Source organism: Miscanthus floridulus, chromosome 1 (genome assembly GCF_019320115.1).
Source record: "Miscanthus floridulus cultivar M001 chromosome 1, ASM1932011v1, whole genome shotgun sequence".
In the NCBI taxonomy this organism is placed as follows: domain Eukaryota; kingdom Viridiplantae; phylum Streptophyta; class Magnoliopsida; order Poales; family Poaceae; genus Miscanthus; species Miscanthus floridulus.
Genome location: NC_089580.1, coordinates 138,692,978 through 138,701,482, shown reverse-complemented (window position 1 = coordinate 138,701,482; position 8,505 = coordinate 138,692,978). Strand labels below are relative to the sequence as shown.

The following is an 8,505-nucleotide window of genomic DNA, read 5'->3' as shown; positions in this document are numbered from 1 at the left end:
ATCAAACTATTTAGGTGCGAGTGGCTGCAACAAGGAGAGCACAAACTTTGGCTGGACGATCTAATTGCTTGACTCGAGGCTACGAGAGCAACGACGACCAACGCGCAGGGATCGGGAGAACGCAGTACAAGTACGACTGTTGAAGAGAATAGTGGTAGCAATCAGGACTAACTGCGCTAGGCATTGAATTGACGCTGCGATGATCTCATGACAACATGAAGCCAACTAACGGCCATTCACTTTTTAATTTGCGCCACCGTCGTCTATACACCGTCCATGATGATCGGTCTCTAGTAAATGAATAGGACGCCGTACGTCGGACCATTTGATCACACATCACGGCATTGAATCATGTAGACCGGGGCCAAGAAAGATGCAGCCACCATTTGATCACCATAGATAATAAGCTAGCTCCACACCTACAGACGACAGATGAAATGCAATACATGTATCAATGTATCATATCATGCTTATATATAACCGCTCAAAAAAAAAACAATATGTGCACGAAATTAAGTGAGTTTTTTAGTTAAAACAGTGGAGTACTATGGTGGACGTGATAAATCATCTAATTCTAGCTTCAATAAGCTTAATCCATGCATATATATATGCATGGTGAATTGTGGAGATGTGCCTCACAAGCTCTAATTCAACCAAAACCCAGGATTGATCCTTTCAAGGTCCTTTTGGAACATAGGAATTTTTAAAGGAATATTCCATAGGAAAAACACCCCATTATCTATTTTTCATAGAAAAAATATGGGATCAAGAAAAAAAAATCATGCGTTCCAAAGGGGGCTTAAAGTAAAGTTGGAACGAAACACCCCGTTATTTATCATGCACTAGTGGTTTGAATATTCCAACGAAATCAAAGGTTCAGTCTCTTGCAATAATGTATGTGGCCGGGCGCCGCTTCTGTGTTCAGTTTTGGATATGTACGTAGTCGGTCCTTCATGCAATGAATGAATAATGGACGACTCTATCTAGCTGCGACCAGCCGGCAGCTCCTTTTTCGGCCCTCAAAATTGATGCTAGCTTGTTCGTTCGACCAAAATTCACTAGTACGAGTAGACTTGCATGCATGCCCAGAGAGAGAGGGGGGGGGGGGGGGGGGGGGGGGGGGGGGGGGCGGACGACGACGACGACGACCATGCTCTCTGTACGCGTAGCCAATCATTCTATGGGTGAGTAGGGCACAGGGAGAGATGGGACGGACTACACTTGCGGCTGAAGATATATTCAATGCTCTTGTTTATCTCTATCGATCCCAATCGATCGATCGGTCATGGAAGAAGAAATCATCAACATCTAAGTTATGTCTATTTTGTAGGCCACCTGCTTATCTTTATGTCACTGATTGGTGAATCTTATCGCCTTCTCGATCAAGTCCGTTACAGAAAGTGCATGCAGCAGCACAACAAAAGGAGTTGGCCATATTTGAATTCCAAAACCATGCATGCATATGGCCGTGTCGCATGCCTAATGTGTCTATATACATATACTTCTGCACTCCACCACTTGTTCAACTAACACTCCTAGCTAGCTTCTAATAATTTTATATTGGCTGTTTGTTTTGCTTTCTTGGTGTCCATCTATTTCTAATTAATTTACTTCGCCAGCAAAAAGAATATGAATCCCTCAACTCCTTCCAATGGAATCTATCCAAAACCTTGACCATGAAATCCAAGTCATTTTGTACATTACTGTATATATTATATTCATCTATCCCTGATAGGGGGGGGGGGGGGGGGGGGGGGGGGGCTTTTCAGACTTGAGCAGCGAGTCTTTTCTTGCTCCTCCTCCTCTTCTTCTTCTTCTTCTTTTCTTGCGACGAGACTTGCTGATCGAGCGAGAGTCAATGCTACGTACGCAAGTACCAAAAAGATGACTCAACGTTGTGTGCTGTCTTTTTTAGCTACACTAGCTGCCAACCTACTACCACAAGACCATATATGCGACATGCGTTGCCAAAAGGATAACAATGCATCCTAACAAACTCTATATATATGCTTCCTAGTACCACCCTATTTATATCACCCCATCACCCTGGTTCACACCCTACCTTGTTACAGACGACACATCTCTTGCTGTTTCCTTAGCAAGAAAGAGAACCTGATCCCATAGCTATAGCAAAGACGAGAGATGAGGAACCACCACAAGCTAGCTCCTACCCCTTCCTCCTCCTCAAAGAACAACAACAAGGCCGAGCAGCCACACCTCTCAGGAGCTTACATTAGGAGCCTTGTGAAGCAGCTCAGCTCTTCCTCATCTGCAGCAAGATCCAAAGACCACAGCACCATGAGCACCAAGCCACATAGCCAGCCACCACAAGAAGACTACCTCCTGCAGCAGCAGGCCCAAACAGCACCACCACCACAGCAGCAGCAGCAGCCACACAAGAAGCAGGTGAGGAGGAGGCTGCACACAAGCAGGCCGTACCAGGAGAGGCTGCTCAACATGGCAGAGGCCAGGAGAGAGATTGTCACAGCTCTCAAGATCCATAGGGCCTCCATGAGACAAGCCAAAGAGCAGCAGCAGCAGCAACAGTTGATGCAGCTGCAGCTGCAGCGACAACAAGAGGTTCATCATCTAGTGCAAGAGCCAAGCCAAGCAGCAACTGGAGCTTCGTCTGCGCCGAGCTATGCTTCCTACTACTCAGATTACTTGTACAACTCTCCATTTTCACATTTCACTGCTCCTACTCCTAGTAGCTATTCTTCATCCCCACTGAGGATCACTTACGACGCACCAGTTGCGCCGCCCATGCTCAATAGTTCTGAGCATAACTTAGATGACCACTTGGTCCCTCTTCCTGCACAGCCGCTAGGTCTAAACCTTAGCTTTCAGGGATTCAATAGTAGTTCTGTCATCGGTGATGACACCAAGAACAGCACTTGTTCTTTTGATCCTCCATTACTCCAACCATCACCAGCTTCCTCCTACTCAGTCTACTCCTCTCCGTCGGTGACTATGGCGAGCCACGACCTGTCCGCCGTCACCATGGAGAACACTTCACTGGCAGCAGATCCATCGTTGCACCGAGTGCTTGATGATGAGGAGATGGCGGCGATCTACTCGATCGGGCAGCAGCACGACATTGAGTGGAGCGATACCATGAACCTGGTCACGTCAGCGTGGTGGAGCAAGCTCCTTGAGAGCATCGAAGACAAAGGCAACGGGACAGTAGTCGATCAGGAGGCCGGAGGAGCTGCCAACTTGACGGAGGATCCGTCGTTGGTGGACATGCCCGATTGGGTTAGCGATAGCCTTGGCCATGTGGCTACCCAAGAAAGCAACTCTGACTTCCCTGGGATACATTTGAATGACTACTACCACCAGGACGAAGATGTCTCCTTGCCCTTGACCCGGTAAGTAATGAATAATAGTTGTATTATAAGTATTATCATCACTACTATATATGCTTGTAAGTAGTGTTGTTGTAAAAGTTCGTAGTGAAAACGAGTTATCTTAGGGGGGGAAATCAGCAAGATTTATCCACATCTACTTTTGTTTGCAAGCCAACTATATGAAGCACGTTTTGTAGAAGAAAACAGGATGTAGAATCGCTTAGTCATTGCCGTGTAGGATGTCATAGGAAGTGAGGCTAGCTCAACTGGTTGGGTGAGAGGTGTGGCAATGCACCCAACCACCCAGATTCAAGTCCCGTCTTTGACTGAATTTGGGTGTCTATTTTTTTTCTTAATTAATGAAAAAACACACCTAGTTCCTCCTAGGTTGGATCACTTTTTTTTTGCCGTGTAGGATGTCATAGGTACAGTGATCTGTATTACAGTGAATCAAAATGACCACTATAGTATGAAGTAGTGTGTAAAGTGCATCATATTTGTTTCACACAATAACTTTATCCAGTACTGAAAAAGATATAGAATGCAAAATACTCCGTGGAAATACAAACCAAATATTTATGGGAGGAGGCATACATGCAAAATTGTATCTGTTGGAATAATGAACGAATATATAGGGATGCATGCATGTAATATGCAATTGATTTATCTAATTATGGATATTTCTCTAAATTGCAGTGTGGACATTGGAGATATAGAAGGATGGGATACAGAATGGTTCTCTTGACCGTAATTGATCTGTCATATATGGGAAGCAATTTATCGAAGTATTGAGCAAAATTACTCCCTCTTGGCATGCTTTTGTTGTATATCTCCAATAATAAATGTGTGCACTAGTAGTAATATATTGAAATGGCAAATATTTGATCCCAAGGATTGTTTCTTTAGTAATTAATGCGCTAAGCATCATTAGTCTGAGCACATCTCTTGATGAAATATCAGCCTTTTGTTGTGAAATCATGTTGACGTACTTAGTGTTATCTCTGCAAATCAGCAGTGTGTCATTTTCATCATCTTGTTTGTATTATGCCCCAAATTTTAAGTTTCCAATAAGGAATTTATGGATAAAAGTTAGTCACATATATAATTTTAAGTAAAAACATTACTACAGAACAAGCTGCACGCTTGGTTCTAAAACAGAACATGATCGATTTTTGCTTCATTGACATGTCAAATTCAGAACACAATCAGTTGCGGCTTATGAACTTTCAATACCAACTCCCTTTTGGCTATACACGTCACTGGTTTTTTCACATCAGAGACACAATATTAATGACGTGTTTTTTCTGCATCGCTGATGTATCTAGCTGTGTCACTAATCTCCTTTTCTGACATAGTAGCATGTGGAATACGATTAGAGAATAGTTTGATATGTCCTTGCAAATAATGAATTAGGATACTAATTTTTTTGTGTGGTCAAGTCTCAACTATTTTTTAATGGTTCTGTACAGTTACATAATTAAGTAGACGTCCTTAACCATCGATGTGGAGTGTGGCAAGATGATATAAGCTTAGGTTTGTTTTTTCTTCAATTAGCAGTCGTGGCTCAGGATTTAGGTCTACACACTAGTTGAAGAAGGGTCAGTTGAAATTGTAGTTTTGTTATGAGTTGCATATTTCTTAGATGGCAACTTTTATATTGCAACTCATAAGTGATAATTTATGTTGACACTAAGTAACTGGCTAATTTCTAGGGTCATATTCCAGCTAGTAGTAAAGATCTATCTAGACCATTGATAGCTCCACCCCACCGCCCCCACTCACCAAGCTAGAGGTAACTTGACATTGAACTTTAGTTTGCTGTGGGCTTATGATATAAAGATTCAACACCTTGTAAACAGACTGTGGTTATATAAGCTAAACATGTTAATTGTTAGGTGTGAAAGGCAAACTTGTGTGATATATGCAGCAGAACTTAATGGTTGTGTAAACATGTATAGATAGCATGCCTGCTACAAGTGCCAATTGCCATAAATAAGATCTATAAGCTATGCCATCCAAGTCAAATTTGTGATGTTTTATGTCTGAGAATGATATAATTTGGTTAATGTAAGTGCTGAACAGCTGGTACAATGTCTTCTCTCAGGAGTGTCCAATTCCATTGGGAAAACCGGCCCGGATAAACCATCCAGTCTAGGCGCCTTCAGTATATGATGAGTTATGGTGTAGTGTGCCTTCAGTGTTTGTGAAATATGCTAAGTACAAGAATATGTCCACAAGATCAAACAATGAATTAGGTGTTGTCTAGAATAGATGCCATATAATTCACCGGCACCATCTAGATCCATTCAAATGTCCTTGGTCATCTCTTCTTCGTCTTCATCTACCAACTTCATCTCCCTCCTAGAGCCTTTTACTTGCCACGTTTACTCCTAGATATAGACCACATGCTCACTCTTTGGGCGACATTGAGTTTGCTAGGGTAGCATTTTATTTTAGGTATTTATAAGGAGTTCCAAATAAGGCATGTCAAAATAAGTACCACTAGGGAGCTAGCCTTGACCACTCGAAGGCAGATCTATATATACATATGGCCACAGGCATGAGTTAATTAATTATAACTTCATATGGTGCTGGCTAAAGGGTTCCTCATCATGCATCATGCAAGTAACAACTCTTCTGACGATGAAGATAAGCCAAATGATGTAATTCCTACTCTTGAAGCTCTACCCGCATTCTAAATTTGTTGGTTGTAATTCTGGAAACCTTGCCAGTTGGAATGGAAGCTTTCTAAGAGGCTGATGGCTTGTTTACATGAGATATCGGAACCGGCTTGTAGACATAGATATACACTATCCATGTTGGTCCTTGATGAGGCCTAATAACACATATTAGTGAATTAAGTATGTAATGTCTTGTGTTTCAAGATCCAACATGCATAATGGCTATCTGCATATCGTCTCTTCTCACCTCAGCATGAAACCCTAGCCGAGCACATAGTGCTAGCACATCGGTGCATGTCATTCTATCCATGTATGTTTGGACATCGTGGAGATGCATGCTATTGCTACCGCTGCGGCATTGATCTTTGGCGAACACAAGGTGTGAGAGCGATCCTCTACTTTCACGTTGGGCTAGGCTGCCCCAATTCTTCTTCCGCTGTGCTACATGTTTATCGGTTATGATTTATGATCTCCTCTTTGCGTGATCTAAATGATTAAATGTGGTTAAAATCTTATTGTATGCAATCGTAGCTTACCCGTTCACGCACTTTCAGATGGCAACCGCACAACACATCACATGAACGACGTTTGCTGCAGTGTTCTTAATCTTATGTCAAGGCAGGCAATATCAAATTCTTGCATTCTTGATTGGCTAGTAAAAAGGCATCAGCGACTCCTAAATTAACATGTATGCTTTAAACTTTACAAATTAAAGGTAGTTCACCTTTTGTTCTTCCTGAAAAATGAAAATGTTGTGATAGTTTTTTTCATTTGTGAGAGGACACCACGTAAGTAGTTGCCAACTGGAATATAATCTTCGTAGAATTTGAGAGGTGCACGAAACACTTTCTTGGGACCGAAAGTAAAAGGAAAAGAAAATAAGATGCCCCTGATATTTCATCGACCTGTTTTGGCCGCAACATGCATGTTTTATAGGATCTCGTCATCAAACAACTAGGGTTTGGCAGACTGCGCCATGCCTCTCTACTAGCTCTGGTGACTTGTCAATGCAAACACTGCTGTTGCTGTCGTCCCATGCACCGTAGCTGACGCTGTGCAGAGAGAGGGGCAGAGCAGCATGCATGCGTTTGTGTTTCACTCCTGATAATGATAGTATTACAGCATGCTGTTTCAGGCTAGTAAAGGCTTTAAAGTACATAGAGCCTAGAGGAGCAGATGCTGGCAGACAAATTCATGCATAGAGATAGGTAAAAACAGGGAGGGGGCAGGGCTCGAGGCATGCAGACATGCAGTGCAGGCAGACGAATCTGCTGGAGTAGACGGCTAGAATGCATGCGTGATCAGAAATGCATGCATGCAAGCACCTATGCAATGCAAGGCCTCAATCAATACGAGGTTCTGCTGGATCATCCTCTTAGAGCAAGTATAATAGCAGGCTGTAAGCCGACTAAATGCTGAGGTGCAAGAGAGATGGGAGGAGAGAGAGGAGGAGCGGGCTGTAAGCTTACAGCCGGCTTGGACACAAGAACCAAGAAAGTCTGTAAGAGAGACAAGTGGGCCATGTATTAACTGTAAAGAGCTAACTACTATATGAGTGGGCTGAGAGAAGGCTGCAAGGAACCTTACAGTCAGCAAGCCAGCTGTATTATTAGCCTTGCTCTTATGAGTTTTTAATTAATTAATTGTGATTGCTTTGCATCAATAGCTCATGAGTTGCTTCACAAGTCACGAGAATGCAGGTTTTGCTTCGCAATGTGGAGGCAACGTATGTCAGCATTGCAACGTGGGGATGAGCTTGAGGGCTTGAGTTACTCGCTCCTGCTTTTCAATTCTGCAACTGCAAAGAATTGGTCAATATTTTTTTTTAAAAAAAGTCAAACTCTTCACCTCACGCTAAAGTATTGATAAATATCCATATAGCGTCCAAATTGTTCCTTTAGCTAGGTTACTGTTCAGCAATGGCCGATGGCATAAAGAAAGTGTTACATTTGATAGACAAGATCTTAGTTGGTTAAGCTATACTTCCTCCATCACAAAAGAATGACATTTACATGGAATTTGTGTACGTTTTTATATGTGCAAAGTAGGTCGTGTTTGTAAGTGACGACCCTACCTCACGGTCCTCTTAGGACTCATTAGTAACAAGTTCCCCCCCCCCCCCCCCAAAAAAAAGACTCATTAGTAACAACTACTTGCAATAATTATTTTGTTCTAGTCTTGGCGTGAAATCTTTCTCTCTATCTCTCAATATTTATCTTCCAATGATCCAAATTAGAAGGTCCATAATTATCATTGTGACAAACTTTTGAAGCAATATTGGACAAGTAAACAATTAAATATTATTCTAGATGGGGCCCTTTGGCGTCCCCTCCGGGAGGCTCAGCCGACCCACCAAAGCTAGCAAACCTAGACAACATCTGCCACCCTCCCACCCACCGAGCGCCACCATCACCCTTGACATCTTGCCGCAGCCGTCCGTGCTATGCTCCGCGCCACCGGGATGAACCAGAGCATTG

The 8,505-nt window shown here is 42.8% G+C and overlaps 1 protein-coding gene across 1 annotated transcript; it reads left to right on the top strand.

Annotated features, from left to right (window-relative positions):
- Window positions 1–2,142: 2,142 nt before the first annotated feature.
- On the top strand, window positions 2,143–4,092 carry LOC136464127 (uncharacterized). Its single transcript, XM_066463088.1, has 2 exons — window positions 2,143–3,368; window positions 4,044–4,092. The coding sequence occupies exons 1-2, from the start codon at window positions 2,143–2,145 to the stop codon at window positions 4,090–4,092; spliced, it is 1,275 nt and encodes a 424-aa protein (XP_066319185.1).
- Window positions 4,093–8,505: the final 4,413 nt, after the last annotated feature.

What these genes read in the sequence shown, in the direction of transcription:
- LOC136464127 (XM_066463088.1), top strand. Translation starts at nt 2,143, where the DNA reads ATGAGGAACCACCACAAGCTAGCTCCTACCCCTTCCTCCTCCTCAAAG. An exon ending in GTCTCCTTGCCCTTGACCCG is followed by an intron (nt 3,369 to 4,043) that starts GTAAGTAATGAA and finishes TCTAAATTGCAG; the next exon opens with TGTGGACATTGGAGATATAG.